We start from the raw sequence: 16,819 nt of genomic DNA on the forward strand, positions 1-16,819 counted from the left end.
AGCCAGCCAACTTCCCAAGGTTGAGAAATACTGCATTATAGTGTCTATAGACATGATGAGAGGGAACTGTGTGGAGGTCTCCTATCTATTGGGTAGTGTGGGATTAGCATGCTGGCTGGGGAATTCTGGGAGTTGAAGTCCACCCATCTTAATGTTGCCAAGTTTGAAAAACACTGGTCTACAGGAAGGTGGCTCCCACTGTGTTAGGTGTTTCCATGCATGTTACTCTACAGGGATCTGGTTGGAGCTATTCAGAGTCTTGCTAGTTCAAATTCCAGTAGGTCCAAGAGGAAGGATGTGGCAATTCCTGCCCAGTTTCAGTTAGGTCTGAAAGGTAGAGTGTATCCATGAAAAGCTCACACGGGGTGAGAAGTTGGACTTCCTTAAAACAAGAAGTGCCTGGTACAGTATGCTGAGCTGTTTTACACAAAATCGGTATCAGTCTGTTAAATCCAGACCTGATGATTCCGACATCACTTCCCTTAAGATCCCTTTCTATTCTTCATTCAAAGACTACTGGTGGTCCTGTGTGGTAAATGTATCTGGCTACCCAGAGTCACAGAAAGAGATAACTGAAGATACCGAGGATTAAATCTGGAACCTTCTGTATAAAAAGCTTATCTGTCTCTGAGCTGTGCCCATCTCTCCATACCTGTCCATACTGTTGTATCATATCCACCCACCATAATTTCATGAAGCCATGAAACTGGCAGCAATGCTGCAAGCAGCTGCTGCTTCACTTTGTTTTTATTTTTATGAAGATCTCTTTCACTGGACTAAGTCATAAGAAATCAGAACTTTTATATAGGCATACCTCTTTTCTAACCCTAACCCTAAGAGAGCCAGTTTAGTGTAGTGGTTAAGGCGTCAGGCTAGAAACTGGGAGACAGTGAGTTCCAGTCCTGCCTAGGCACAAACCCAGCTGGGTAACCTTGGGCCAGTCGCTTTCTCTCAGCCCTAGGAAGCAGGCAAGGGCAAACCACTTCTGAAAAACCTTGCCAAGAAAACTGCGGGGACTTGTCAGACGGTTTCCAAGAATAGGACGAGATTGAATGGATTTTTTTAAAAAACCTCTTTTCTATGTACGATGTATACAAAGCAGCAGAGACCTTAGATGTTTATTTATATACACATATATACCATTTGAAAGGAAGACCAGCTTGTGTGCTAAGCCCTGGAACAAATTCCTCCTTGGTGTCCCTTGAAGTTCTGCTTGTGGATCCAACTCAAAAGTTACTTTGCAAGGAAGATGTGCTCTGAACATCTGCACAATTCTTAGATTCACCAGTGCTACATTCAGTCTTAAAAGGATTTTTGTAATTAATTACCCATGCAGATATGAGCAGTTCTGGGAGATAAAAAAAGTAGCATCTCTTTCAAGTTGAGCTTGTCTTCTGGTGACTTCCTGGACATGTCTAGAACATGCTTGATGGTTTCTACCCAAATATTAACAAGATCTGATGCTATTTAGTTTCTAAGCCCTGGCAAAATGAAGTAGATACTGCTGTCCACTGAGAGATTAATTTGGAGAAATTTATTCTAATTTTGTCTAATTCTGATATGTATGCTGATGGATCACTTCTAGACATGGCTCTCAGTCCCAAATCCTTCTGTTAATGCCACCGCTTGAACAACTGAAAAATATTCATGGGAAAAATGAGAATCTTAGATTTATCCAAAACTGTGCTTTTGTATACAATTGTCCTTCACTAGACAAATTTAGAGGCACTAATAATTCTGATGCAGGAAGTGCTGGAACAGTCTACAAAAGAAAACTTAAAATAATCCATCTGAGTTTTCTTCCATAAAAAAAAAAAGGCATCACTGTATTTTCATAACATTGTCACTAAGTAAGATGCCAAAATATGAGTTATTTTTGATGACAGATATCCTAGCTGCTACGTTAAAAAATAAGATCTGTAAAGAAGATAACTTTGCTCCCTCAAGATGTACTGTCCGTTCAGTTTCTTTGCTGTAAATGTGGGAAATGGCCACTTTCTATCTACATAAATGAATATTTCTGAATTGCTTGGTTTGATGGCCTATATCAGTGTTTCTCATTCGCTGTTAAAGTGTGAATTTCCCAAATTCTGGGAGTTGAAGTCCACACATTACTGAAATTGAGAAACACTGGCCAATACCTTAGCTCTGTATTCTTCTGGAAATGTCTAAAGATTCTCCAATTAAGTTTTTCTACAAGAACAGAAAGGTTACAGAATTCACCCACCCACCTAATTTATACCGTAAAAGAGGAATTTGCCAGTAAATTACCTTTTCCCCAGATACCATACTAATCTACCAGCTGCATACATGGATATAAAAACTTCTTAGGTTACTGTTTTGTGAAAAGCCAAATTGTATTATCAGTTGCACTGAAAAGACAATACAATCAATCCAAGGTGGGAATGAACTATATTCTTCATTCTGGAGAGACAAGCACAGTTATGAAATCTGCTAAGCCATTCCTTTTGTAAGCATAAACCCCTTGCTGGTTATAGATTGACCATGCTTGTGTGATGTTTATGCAAAAACACATGTGGGCTTGGTGCATGCTGATAATCTGAGCCCCTTCCACCTGGACTGGCGTTTTACAGCAGAAGTTGTCTCTAGCAGAGTTCTTCTAAAACAGCTTTCCTTAAATGTAGTTCCCCCTCTGGTTATGCTGGAACTACAACTCCTGATCAAGGCCATGCTGGCTAAAAATGTTGGGAGTGAGAGTTTCAACACAACCAAAGAATATCTGATTCATCTTTCTCCATTTTTAATAAATCGTCCTATAATTATTATGGACGTACTATGGACCTGTTCCAATAACTCATTTAAAGCACTCTGAAATGCTACCCAGTTTGGATTACCCCACCTCCTGTTTGATGTCCTCTACTACACCAGTGTTTCTCAACTTTGGCAAGTTTAAGATGTGTGGACTTCAACTCCGAGAATTCCCCAGCCAGCATGCTGGCTGGGGAATTCTGGGAATTGAAGTCTACACATCCTAAACTTGCCAAAGTTAAGAAATGCTACAGCCTCACTTAATATTTGCTCAACTCTGGATACATATTCCAATTCCATATCTCTATTATCAGAAAAGCTTCACTAGGGAACCCTCTTTGATTATAAAATACTACCCCTCACCTAACAGAATCAAAACTACAGGACTGGTTGCTCACACCAAATTGTGGCTCCACTTCTTGTTCCCTGTGTAGCTTTAACTATTTTTAAAGTAGTACTTTTCCCCTGGCTGTAGTGATAGCTTTCAAGATGTTCTCTTGTTCTCCCTCTTTTTCAAGGTGTAATGCGTTGAGAAAGCTTCCCTTATACAGACTGCTGAATCCTAACGAGAGGTACAAAGATAAGAAGGCTTGATTGTCATAGAAAGATTTATATTTTAACCCCTTTCCGATTACTCATCTACCCTGTTTGCTACCAGCTTAACCGACCTGAGCTAATATTCAAAAATTCCTCCATCTTCCCCACAAGAGTTTAGATAGTCCTCAATTGAAGCAGCATCCTAAAATAGTGGTATGCATAACACCATGGCCAGGTTGCAACCTGCTTAGTGAATGTGACTATATTAATGTCTTCCTGGTAGGATTGATGTCTTTCACCTACTGTTAACAGTTCTCCCATCTTTAGTTTCTCGGCTTCTGCCTGTTTAGGGATGTGCATTCCTCAAAACACTGTATCTTTGGACAGATGATAGCTTTAATTCCCATCACCTCAGGGTTTAAGCTTAACTCTCCAGAAAGGAATGTGTATTGTGCTTATTCAAATAAAAAAAACCCAAGACAGGAATTCTGAAACTCTTGAAGCAGAAAGGGAAGGGAGAGGAAAAGATCTTTCTCCTTACTATGCAAAGATTAATTTATAAAGACCTTGGAGTCTCTGTATTAGATAGCAATCTTTACTGCCTATACTTTTGTGTTTAACCATCTTCTCATCTCAGACTATGAGCAAAATACAGGTTCCTAGCAATGTTTGACAGGATGGTACCAAGCAGCAAAGTCTATCACACTGAAAAGTTCAAGCAACTTAAGTCTTTTCCATGATCTACTGTACTCATATTGCAAGGTCTTATAAAAAGACTACCGTTAACAGAATTTCTTATCAAGGTCCACCACACTGGACAGTCTTGTTAAAGGTCCTAACATGGTGGAACTTTTTCATTTTAAGTCAAAATGGCCCACAGCCCATCTCAGTGGTAGTCTTTATCTTAAGTTCCACAAGGGGACCAGCCCACGGGTCTCCTTTTCATAAACATCTGGGACCAACCCAATGGGTGAAGGCACCATCTTGACAGTGTTCTTGCCAAACAGCTTGCGTTCATATTCAATGAGTTGTCTCCAGAAGCCTACGTTGGGCCTTACAACAGGTCGCCTGCTCTTCACCCACTCATGAGCATCCAAGAGGCTCAATCGATGATATTTCATTAGATAAGCAATACAGAGGGAAGCAGACCGACTGACACCTGCCACACAGTGGACTAGGGTTCTTCCATTCTTCTTCCCTGTCTGGTGTATCCTATCAGCCACGGAGTCAAAGTACAAGGACAGTGGAGCATGGGGGAGGTCCGGAACAGGCACCTTCACATAGTCAATGTCTGGCCAGTTGGCATTGGGGATTTCCATGGTGGCATTTACTACACAGGTCACCGCTCGGGAGTACACCATGTGTCTGTTGGATGCAGCATTGCCAGAGCAGAGATAGAGACAGGGAGAGATTTGAGCAATGCCTCCCAAGACTGACAATGTGTTCCCAGCAGCAGGAGACGGCTTGGCCACCGAAGGGGGTGGAGAACGGCGAAAGAACCCATGGTTCCGGAAATTCATGGTGGATGGTTCAGCATACATAACAGCTATGGGGGGAGGGAGGAGAGAGAGTGAGAGAAAAGAAGCAAAGTCTTAAGAACTGATGCACTTTTAACAGTTAAAGATTAGTATTTTGCCCCACAAATGAAAAACCTTAACTCTCTTCTTTATTTTAATAAATTGTTTTGTTTTGTTTTTTAAGAGTGGAGTATGGGACCTACAGAGTTTTGGTGTGTTTTTTTAAGAGGTAAGTATGGGACCTACAGAGATACGGAATGAAGTAGTTAGAAATAGATTTTGGAGCCAACAAAATTAATGGATGGATCAGCTGCAGTCTGCAAATGATACGGTGAAGCAGAATAAGACTGGTGGCAGAATAGAAGGAATGGAGGGAGGAGGAACAGGCATGAATAAGTACATGGAGGCCTGAAAGAGGGGTGGCAAACCAAAACATCAGCAAGTTCTACTTCTCCACAAAGCCAAATAGTTCTCAATATCCTACCTCAGTCATTCCCCTGGAGCTCTCTAGAAGCTGCTGTCATCCAGAGGGGACCCCTGCTTCTTAGGCTAGACGGGGGGGGGGGAGGGAAGGAGCTAGAAACTATGATGCTGCAGGAATAATGCGCAGGAGGGGGGGAGGGGGGGGAAGATGGAGACGATGGGAAAATGGAGGAATGGGGGAGGGAGAAGACAGCCTCTTAAAGGGGCAGTGGACTCTTCTACTAACCCTAGGATTTTCCCCAGCCTGGACTGCTAACGCGCATTCCTCAGTCACTTCTCTCACCCCACCCACTTTCACCACCACAGCTATGGGTTCAAAAATCAGGGTGGGGAAAGTTCCGATGCTAAATTTTGACTCATGCTCCCCCAAGATTGGTGCAAAGGGAGAAAGGCAGTTTTGGCACCAGAGGTTCTCCTTACCTTTTACCAGGAGAAGAAAAGCCCAGTTTGCATTCATTGTTCCCTGTAGGTTTGCTCTCCTGTCCCAATTGTTGACTACAAGATCTAAAGTAAAAAATCCTTCCTATCAGCACATCGTAGTCCTCAATGGAAGATTGGGATTTCTACTGCAATCTGGTGTGCTGGTAGCATATAAATGATGCCCCTGAATGTCCCAAGGTCTTTTAGGATATGAGTGTAGGTTTAAGAATGTGATGCTATTAGAGTTCTTTGTTTAGGAATAGGATTCAATGCAGCATCAATTTGGCTGAGCCACTCAGCAAAAGTGTAATTTGTTCCTCTTGTTTACCTTGAAACTTGTACCTTGTACCCTAACCCTGGATTTTGAAAAGATGGTTCCCCCTTTTCATCCTATGTATGCTTACATCTTGGGTAGAATAAAGGTGATCTAATAAATATGCTGCTTCTGAAATGTCCACTTCCAATTCCAAGTTGTCTTGCCTACCTAGCTTTGCCTCCTAATTTGATCTATTAAAAGTCCAGCCCGCAGGGGCTCTCTAGGAATCCTGATTCCAGCTGCCACCTACTTTATTCCTTCATCTTCCATTCCCTTCAAAAGCTCCCAGTTTCAAACTTTCTTCACCACAGATACATCTATGATGCTGAATCATCCAGTTTTCAAACTTTAAAATATGCAGCCATGCAGACCATTCTCATTTGTATATACATACTTGCTCCTGACTCCGTTATTATGCATGATTTGCCCTATATATATAGCTATCCCTGCATTTCTTTTTTCACCTGATGCTGGGCAAACGATAAATATTATAAGAAATAAATAAAACTGAAATAAACTTAAACTTTCCCAATGTCAATTGTCCATCTCTTTCAGCCCCATGCTCTATAAGTCAGTCTGAGAACACAACCTCACCTCCTCAACAGAGGCTTGCCAAATACATCTTTTTTTTACCACAACTTTTTGAGCAGTCATCCCAACTCCATTTTGACTTTTGCCCAGGCACAGCTCCGCTTTTCTTCCATTTCTCTCAAAGGGCACCAACCTTTATATCTGATTTCAGTTCTGAGCTCTCTTTAGCTGCCCTGAAATAATGCTTCATCTCCAATTCTCCTTCCTTTAGAACTCATCTACTCCAGATTTAATTGAGCTGCGCTACTGTCATGGTACTTAACAGCAACCAAGCAATTCTCTGGTCATATTTTGCACATATGGGGTCACAAGTCTTGTAACGGCATAATAATTACCGTAGTTGGGCCACAGCTTTAAAACAAGTTGATCTACCTCCCAGCCAGTCATGACATAGGATTCCATACACCCCTCTTCTCAGCCCCTCTCCCCATTTGGGGGCAACTCTCCCCCCAGATTACTTCATTGGGTTTTCTTCAGTCTTAAAGGCCATCCAACTCCCAAATATTCAATTCCTCAACCCTGGTATCCCCTTCCCCCCCAGGCCCCACCTTAGAAATAATTACTTTTGAATTTACAAAAGCAGCAATGCCAATTCCAGTTATTTCTTGATGCCCAGCTTTGGGGGAGAAACATGAAAAACATTACCAGTCAGTGCTGTTTTTCAACGGAGGCTTTGAGGATAGTTCCCAAAACTCTTCTCTGCCAAGAAATCTGCTTTATCCCTTGGGGAAGAAGGCTGAGGATTTCTCCGTTTCCAGTTCCAGACGGTTTGCCTTTTCTTCCTCGTCTCCTCCTTCCAAATAGCCCGCTCTTTATAAGTGTATATACAATTTAGATTAATAAATATAATAAATCTCTTTTCTTCTGACCTCCTCCAGCTCCTCTCCTTCCCGCAGGACTTCTCCAGTCTTTCTCTTTTCTGGGTGGGGAACTGGAGTTTCCTTCCCCGACTCCCCCCCACCCGAGCCTTGCCTATATACCACCCCTGCTACCCCCCTCCTCGGCTGGACCACTCGAGCGTTGGAGGTAACAAAAAGGTTGCCATGGCGACAGGATGCGGAGGAGGATGCTGTCGTCAGCGCCCGTGACACAAGCGAGAGCTCGCGGAGGAGGCGGCGCGGGCGGAGGCGGCGCAGGCGGGACTGAAAAAACCCACGGATTTTCCCCTCCCTCCTCAGCTTCCGGCACAGATATTCCGCCTCCCCCGGCTGCAAAAAAGGACCGTGAGCCGGAGACCCGACTGCTGCAAAACCCGGAAAAGAACCCAGCGTTTTAACCAGGGGCATCAGAAAATGTCCGAAAGGTTAGAGGAAGGGCAGGAAAATTCCCGCCTAACCCGCAGCAATGTATTCTCTGTTGAGGGAGAATATGTCCGAAATAGGGTAGCCTAGCCCGGATAGGGGCTTTCCCCACACCGCAGTTCTGCTGCAGCCCTCCTGCGCAAGCACCCGCTGGCCGGGTGGACACACCTACTGATCCATGCCTTTGCAGCGCCAACCACGTTTTAGGCCAGCACGTTGTGCGAATCCCCAGAAATTGGAAACTGAGGAGATCACGGCTCTGTACACCACGAGGAAGCAGGCTATCGTCTGAACGCAGTCTCTGTGGGCTCTGCTTGGGGCCCCTGGCCCCCCGAGGGAGTTTCTCTTTTGTTCCCCTGCCGTGGCGGGGGTCACCCGCCCAGCCCTTTGGCCTTGATCCCACTTTTCTCACTCTTTCTAGGAAGGTGCAAGGAACAGTTATGAGTCAACCTAAACATGCCGGATTGCAGCCCTGGAGCAGTGTTGTTCAACCCTGGCAGCTTTAAGATGTGTGGACTTTAACTCCCAGAATTCCTGGCTGGGGAATTCTGGGAGTTGAAGTCCACACACCTTAAAGTTGCCAAGGTTAAGCAACACTGCCTTGGAGGATGGTTAACCAATACAACACTATCCAAAACACCCTTCCCAACCCAACGCCTTCCAGCTCAGTTGAATTTCAGCTCCCATAATTCCCAACCAGTGTGCAATGGGAGTAGAAGGCTAACAGGTCTAGATGCAGGACAAGAAAAACAAACGGAAGCTGGGTAAAAGTGGACATTATTTCTAAATAATAATAACTAGTACTTGGATGGGAGATCACAGGGAAATCACAGGGTTGTAGGCTACAACGGGAAGTAAAATATTAATGATGATGATTATGGGAAAAAGCAATCACAAACCACTCCTATACTTCTATAATTGCAAGGATATGTCTATGTAATTATCCTGGAGAGCATTTTTTAATTAGCATTTATATCTGGATTATGGTTTAGGTGGAAGTTCTTTAATTTTATCTTCACCCCCACTGTGAGATAGGTTGGACTGTGCCCAAAGCCAGCTGATGAGCTCCCAGTTAGGTCATAACACCTTAACCATCACACTAGAAATAAGTTTATAAGTTACAATCTAGAGGAATCATATGGTAAGAATTGGCCATTTTTAAAAACACACTGAATTATATATACAGAGTTTAAGGCACCAAAGGCTGAGGAGGGGCATCCAGTAGTTCTAGCCCTAAAGTTTATCTTGTCACATGCCATAAATTCTTCTTTTTTTTTTTTTGGAAGAAAAAGCTGACAGTTCAATGGAACCTCCATGTTTAGAAGCAGCATATCAGATAGCATACTGTTCCATTTGTACCTTGCTCAAGGGCTTGGAGGAGGCAAATGTCCGGCAGTCTTTACAGGAAATGGGATGCTGAACCTCAGTTTGTGAACTAGTCCTGTGAAGATTCCTTGTTTAAGTTCTGCTAGGTTTCTGTCTCTAAGCTCTACCTTCTCTGAGCATCCTTTTAACTACTGTGTAAATTGCCTTAACCCAAAAAGCAGCTGCAGTTGAGCACATTCCTATTCTCAGCTCTATCAGTAGATAGAAATACTGTATGGTATAACTGCAATCAGAATGGCCTACCTGCCTTTTTCTTTTCCATTCAAAAATCCTAAAATTTGCCTGGTGAGTTTTCATGAGTACCAAGTCATATATACTCATAGGTTGGTAATTAAGATGCGTTTTTATCTTGCTTATTACGGTAAGCATGACTCAGCACATCACCTCTTTCCTCCCACCTTTTACATGGAGAAAATTTTACCGTATTATACAGATCATAGGTCCCCTCCCCTTAAAATACTAGAGAGCACTACTGTATTTGTTGGGATGAACTGTGCCTTTTTGCAAATAATATGTAAAATGCTGCCGTGAGAAGGGTTCAAAATGTTGCTGGGATACAACAGAGTAAATTGATTCCCTGCAGGGACAAAGACATTACCATAATTGTTTAATGCAATAAGTGATATGGAGTACCAGTATTTTAAAGAACTAAACTGCAGTTCGGGAAAAGGTATTAAAATGAAGACTCATGAGGGTAGGATAATCAAAAACTGAGAGGAGAAGGCTGACTTGCTGAGACAATGCTGGAAGAGAATATATCTGGATAACGTGAATTTTGGTTTAGTCAATAAAACACATTTGGACAGATTTACACAAGAGGCTCAACCACAACCAACAAGACACATAATGGTGTACTGCCATGTGTGAATACAGCCAGACAACCTTGTAATGTGATGTTTCAGGGTTGTATCCACAGGGATGAAGAACAGTGGGGAATCTCCCTTTTAAAAAAAACAAAAAAAAAATAACATGAAGTTAGCTTTTTAAAACTTATTTTTAACAACATCTTGCTTGATGAAAAGATCTAGGGGGCTCAAAATGTGTACCATTAAGGTCTTCCCATAATAAGCCTCTGGAGATTTTTCTTATGACCTAGAAAAACATGCACTTTTAAATGTTGTATAAGTGATGTAATTTCTGCAAAAAGCGTGGGTTTTCTCACTTCCTCATGAGAAACTGGACTTGTTGCTAAGAAGTGTAATTTTTTGATTTTGCACATCTGTTAGGATACAAACACAGTATACTGATTAGGTTCATACATCATGCTAAGCCATGTTTTATTTTAACATTGGTAAATCATGGTATGCTATGATGCAGAAACCAAAATGAGGGTGTATTCTTTTAACTATTGCATCTTTCTCCTCTGCAGTGAATCCCAGATGGGCGTGTCCTGCTAGAGAATGGGTTTTTTATCATATGGATATGAAGCCAATTAATTCATAAGATACACAGGGACTTATCCTCTCTAGTGACTCTTGGCCATGGCCTCCATAATATGAAATATGCAAAAGCTTCATTCGCTATGTTTTTTATCTCAGTATTGGAGTTCAGCCTACAACAGATCCATGAATAATACGAAGTTGAACATGGGCTGTTTTTTCAGTGGTACCCCATTGTCATAAGCCCCACTAATTTAGTCTCAGGCAATTAACAGAGGACTGCAACTTAAATTTGTACAGCTCCTTTGCATATGAGTGGGAACAGGAGCAGAATTTCCAGATTGAAGAAGAGACTTGAACCCTGAGCTTCTTTAAAAACTCAGCACTATTTTAGTGTTCATATCCCCAGGGTGTGACTAGATTTAATTGTCATTACAGCGAGAATTCTGATCTTCCAGTGGCTATTTCCTGCTGAGGTGGACAACAAAGCACATTCCATGTACAGAAACTAACTGGAATTTTAGTTGATCATGTCAGCATTCTCAGTAGTTGAGCACGTTCCATATTTTGAGAGCATGGTATGGGAAAGTCCTGAAAATATTCCGTTTTCCCGGTCACAGAATGGCTGTCCAAGCAGCTATTTTTATATTTAGACTTATAAAAACACCAATTTATAGAGTGCTACCAGAGGATGAGATGGTTAGAGAGCATCGCTGAAGCAATGAGCATGAAACTGAGCAAACTCAGGGAGGCAGTGAAGGACAGGAAGGCCTGGCGCAATATGGTTCATGGGGTCACGAAGAGTCGGACACGACTTAACGACTGAACAACACCACCATCTGCCAGGCCTTCTAAACAACTTCTGTACATACAAGATGGTCTCTACAGGCCATCTCACTTCTCTTTTCAGGGTGGCCCTGGAGGCCAGTCACCCATCATTTCACTTTTTAAGAGAGCATTCTTGGAAACTGTTCTTTTTAAGAGGCGTTTTTGAAATTAAAGCTCATGCTGCAGACCAGACTTTGCAGAATGCCAGCTTCCCATTTTAATTATTTTTCATCTGCATGTGTTTGTGTCAGGTGGGACATGGAAGCTGGTGGGTGGCAAAGAAGATGAAAAGATATTTAGAACAAGTGAAAGAATCTGTACTTCTTCACACAGTGCAAAACGTGAAGTTCATGAAAAGTTGGGGGTGGGGGAGAGATGCTAACTTGGATGACTTTAAAGAGGATGGGATAAATTCATGGAGGACTGGTTTGTCAAGGGCTATTTAGTCTTCTTGAAGACCTAATGTTACTTCCTGGCTAGAAGGGCAGCATGTCTCCAAAGATCAGGTCCAGGGCAACAAGATATTATATCTCCATGTCTTCCTCGTGAGCACCCTAGAGGCATTGGGTTGGCCACTGGAGAAAGAAAATGATGCATTAAGATGGGCCTTGCCCAGTCCAGCAAGACTACAGTATTCTTATTCTACAAGCAGATGTTTAATGGAACAAAGCTCTGTTTGATATGGGCTTGTGGTTTCAATAGACAGGGACCTTCTCTAGGCTGAGAAACCAGCCCTCAGGTTTGGTTACAGTTTGGCTGGAAGACCCCCCCAGGGAACACGACAGCTGAAGGCTGAAGTGGGAAATTGCAAAAACAGAACTATTTTGCAAAAAGGCAGTAGCAACCACTTATATCTTTATCAAGAGAACTATGTAGTCTTGTCCATGACATCACTAGGATCTGACCTCAACAAAGGTGGCTTTATTTTATCTTAATGGAGGGCAACTTCCCTGCTAAAGCATTTGCTTTTTAAATCTAATTGAAAGTGCTTGTGAAGGGAGTTAAAAACACATTGTCTTCTAATAATGATGCCAGAGTTTGGCACTAGATTGTTCAGTTATTTTCTAGAACATGGACTGTGATGGTCTGATAAGCTAACAGATCATGCAAATAGAAGAGAACATCAGTAGCTCAGGGTTGAACTGTGGAGTCCTTTGTGCTCTCTAAGCTTGGTTGTTTGCAGATGTTTCATTAGGTAACATCATCAGTGCTAGGGAGTGTATAAACGGAGCAAGCCCCACACTCACCAGCACTGATGATGTTACCTAGTTGGGTAATGAAACATCTACAAGCAAACAACCAAGCTCAGAAAGCACCAAGGACTCCACTGATCTGGCACAATTAAAAATTATGTGGAAATGAAGGTCCAGAAGATAGGGTGTAGGAGCCAGAAATAGACAAATGGCACTATGGATTGTAGAACCCCCATGTCAGGTATGTGTTGCTAACATTTCAAATAGAGCACCTGTCCTTTTCTCCTCATTTTTATCCACAACCATTAGAAGCTGATTAGGTCCATTTTCATAAATGGCTGCTAGCTCAGTGCACCTTGAATTCTGTTAAAGGGACAGGCTGCTTTTAAAATTTATTTATTTTTGCCTATTGGTTGCTTAATGTGATTACTAGTTTATTTTATTTATTTATTTATTTATCAATCAAATTTGTATAGCTGCTCATCTCACAGAAAAGCGACTCTGGGCAGCTTACAACAATCCAATAAAAACAATGCATACATGAACAATCAGTATATAAAAACAGAAATACCATAAAAAATATACAAACCCTAGGCGAGAAAGAATAAGGATAGCTGACTCAGCAAGGGAGCCATCTAAGCACGTCTCCGGTTCCCTGGGAGCCCCAGGCCTGCTGACATAACCAGGTCTTGAGGGACTTCGGAAGGTCAAAAGGGATGGAGCTAATCTAATATCAGGGGGAAGAATGTTCCACAAGACGGATGCCACAGCAGAGAAGGCCCGACGCCTGGGACTCAACAAATGTATGTCCCTAGCTGATGGTACCCTCAACACACCTTCTCTGCTAGATGTGATGGGGCAGGCTGATGTAATCAAGGAGATGAGGTCCCTCAGATAACTTAGTTGACTGAGTTAACCAGAATGTTAATGTTAAGTACAAAAAGTACTGAGAAACCATTGGGTTTCTGTGTTAATGTACTTTGGCTTATGAACCTTGTCCAATGCTCATTTCCCTAGGTGGCCACTGACCTCTCCCCTCAACCCCTTTTGAAAACACAAAGCACGTATGTCCCAAAACAAGTGTGAAACTACCATTTCATATGTGCCTCTAAACAGTTATTTGCTAGGCTGGATGACCAAACTTACCCATTTCCATTCATAGATTCCACCCATCTCCTGTTGCGCTCTAACAGAAGTACAGACACTGCAGCTTTTACAAATGGTGCGCTTTATTTATTGCTCCAAAATAAAAGCAAATGAGAGGGAGTGGGGAAAGTAACTGAAGGCCAAAAAAATAGAATTGTGAATGGTAAGGATGCAAAGGAGAACATTCCCCAGAAATTGCATTGTCATTTGCGGGGGAATGCGTCACTACTGTTCTCCCAGCATGATAAAAGAACTACGAAGAGAAGGCTAGGTTATCTACAAAAATTGGAGTAAATAATGCTTTTCACCTTCTTCCAAAATGCAAGACTGGCCACTGGGGAAGGGTTGATGTAACAAACCAGTTTCATCATTTGGGGAAGGAGAAGGGTTGGGAGATAACTGTTTTTATATCCAGCTCCATATTGGAAGTAGGTGAGCGGCTTTAGTTACAATATTCTCATCTCCTATAGACCCTATAGCAATGTTTCTCAACCTCAGCAGCTTTAAGAAGTGTGGACTTCAGCTCCCAGAGTTCCCCAGCCAGCATGCTAGCTGGGGAATTCTGGGAGCTGAAGTCCACATATCTTAAAGTTGCTGAGGCTGAGAAATACTGTCCTATAGTGTGGGATATAGATCCTGTAATTCCATCCTGATGCTCTCATGTCCTAAAAGAGGGTGTCTTGAAGAGATGAGGTCTTTTTAACAGCTTTAAAAGTTTATTTTCATACATTTTGGCACTAAGGATCTTTCTTGTTGTAATACTTAAAAAAAAAGAGCCACACAAAACTTCTGTTCAGTGTCCTGAAGAAACAAGGCAGCAAGTGGCTTTCTGTTGTGTTCATTCAAGAGAGGCTGTCAATAAACCCTTCTTTTTGTTTACACCCTAAAATATTTTTAATCCTTAAAGCAATTCTTTAATACTAAGTGGGCATGTCATTTTCTTGTTAGGATACAGTGAAATCCCCTTTAAAAGAAAATTTATCTTTTCCAGACATAATTATATTACTATTTTTTATCATTCAAAGGATACTGTAATGAATCAGAGGCTGCAAAGCCTCCTGTTATTTTATCATTTGTGTCAGTATATTAGACAAATGGGAAAAATATACACTTTTTTTCTTTAAAAGGGCTGCAAAGTAAAATTTAAAAGTAATAAATATTGTAAGCATATGTAAAATTAGTAACTTTCAATGATTATCTTTGAAAGCAACACAAAATTATTGGCCTACACTTTTATCTTTTAAAAGTTACATGGGTCCTAATCATAATGGACCAATGCTTTATTATTAAAGGGCCTTGCTCCATAACTAATCAGCCATATGAATTTCATTGGAAATAGCTTCAGCGGAATTCAGATCAAAAGTGTTTACAAATTATTCCCCAAATGTTTGGGGACTATTAAAATTAATTTTTAGCAGTCTCAACAACTAAGCAGATGTACTACCTATCCTAGGATGTCTTCTAGTTTTGTGTAGAGGTAGAGACAACCCTTAATATGTTTGTGTCTCAAATATAAAATTGAAGTGATTCCCCACAGCCATTCTGTACTGCTAAAAAATAAGGTAAATAAAGGGCCAGTGTGGTCTAATGGTAAAAGTGTTGGACGAGGATCATAGAGACCAGATTCAGTCAAGTCCATCTGCAGCCATGGAAGTTCACTGGGTGACTTTGGGCCAGTCCCTTTCTTCCCAGCCCAACGAACCTCATAAGAGTTGTTCTAGGGAAAAACTGGAGGAGGAAGTGCTAGAGAACCTGCTCCGGGAGGAAAGGCAGGGATAAACTGCCTAACAAATAAATAAATAATGAATTTATTGACCATGGGTTGTCTATGTCTACTAGCAAAAAGACCAAGCTTGCTTATAGAAGTTCTACCAAGCCTCTCTTTACAAGACCTGCATTATATTAGTTTTATTTTATTCTACTTTTTTTGCTTTCAGAGATATGGGAGAAGTATTAGATTAGAGGAGGAACAACTAAAGTATAAGTAGAAAGCCCTTCATAGGCAGCACCCCTGCGTGTGTTTATCTGGGAGTCAACCCACTCCCGGGGTTGTATGTATGTACATACATACATACATACATACCCATCACACTGCTCTGTTTTGGGGTAAGCCACGTTATGCAAAGCATAGAACAGGAGTAAGTAGTAAGCCAAAGAAATTAATGGTACGAAAAAGAAAATACAGCTAAATCTAGTAAAACTATTACAGTGTTTTGTCTTTGTAGGTTCTTTCAACAGCCCCAGGCTATGACACCTGGCAATCTATTCCTGGAGGCATTAGTGTTCTGTAATAAGGAGGAGAGAGTGTATCTGTTACATCCCCACAAATCTCCTGAAATTGCAGCCTGGTTTCTTTCTGATAGGGCAGTTTAGTTGCAGCACATAGACCTTGCAAAACTCAGAACGTGTATAATATGATCAGCTAAAGTCAATGGTTCTGTGATCCTGCTTATATTTCCATGGCGTATCTAATGTATTCCCAATTTCATGAAGGTAAATTCTCCAGAACAAAATGGGACTTGCTTCCATGTTAAGAATCAGGGATCAATATCTGGCTTTTAAGAATCAGGGATAGACATCTAACCTTTTCTAATGCCTCTCAGCTTCTTCTGTTGTCCTTATCTATTTGCCATTGATTTTTAGGATTAAATATATCTCCTCATGGTAAACCACATATACTGGGTTTTAGTGATGTTACTATTCAGCCTTGTTTACAGAGATACTTTATTTTTATTTTTAATGGCAGCACCATTTAGAACTCATACCCACTTCCTCAAAAACAGAGTGGGAGATAAAGTATGGAAGAAGGGATGAGGGGCACCCCTCTCCTCCTTTTTCAACCACTAAGGGAATGATAAGTAAACTAAAGGAAGAGGAAAGTGAGCTTAATAAATAAATAGAGAAATAAATAAAATTAACAGATAAAGCAGAAAATCTCTGTGAGTGTGTGTGT

At 41.5% G+C, this 16,819-nt stretch overlaps 1 protein-coding gene across 2 annotated transcripts; it reads right to left on the minus strand.

Moving 5' to 3' along the window:
- Positions 1-55: 55 nt before the first annotated feature.
- LOC103064677 (dual specificity protein phosphatase 14-like) lies at positions 56-7,800 on the minus strand. Of its 2 annotated transcripts, none has more exons than XM_007424338.4 (2): positions 7,279-7,800; positions 56-4,852 (listed from the first exon to the last, which is right to left on the minus strand). In XM_007424338.4, exon 2 carries the CDS (start codon positions 4,845-4,847, stop codon positions 4,206-4,208), a length of 642 nt encoding a protein of 213 aa, XP_007424400.1. In that variant the 5' UTR covers positions 4,848-4,852; positions 7,279-7,800; the 3' UTR covers positions 56-4,205. The 2 variants fall into 2 exon arrangements, with proteins under 2 accessions (XP_007424400.1, XP_007424401.1); XM_007424339.3 differs by lacking the exon at positions 7,279-7,800 and adding an exon at positions 5,308-5,401.
- Between the last annotated feature and the right edge of the window lie 9,019 nt (positions 7,801-16,819).

The sequence above is a fragment of the Python bivittatus genome, unplaced genomic scaffold (genome assembly GCF_059951505.1).
Source record: "Python bivittatus isolate LINGU-HERP-01145 unplaced genomic scaffold, Pbiv_v1 ctg000440_np1212, whole genome shotgun sequence".
Classification (NCBI taxonomy): domain Eukaryota; kingdom Metazoa; phylum Chordata; class Lepidosauria; order Squamata; family Pythonidae; genus Python; species Python bivittatus.

What these genes read in the sequence shown, in the direction of transcription:
- LOC103064677 (XM_007424338.4), bottom strand. Translation starts at nt 4,847, where the DNA reads ATGTATGCTGAACCATCCACCATGAATTTCCGGAACCATGGGTTCTTT.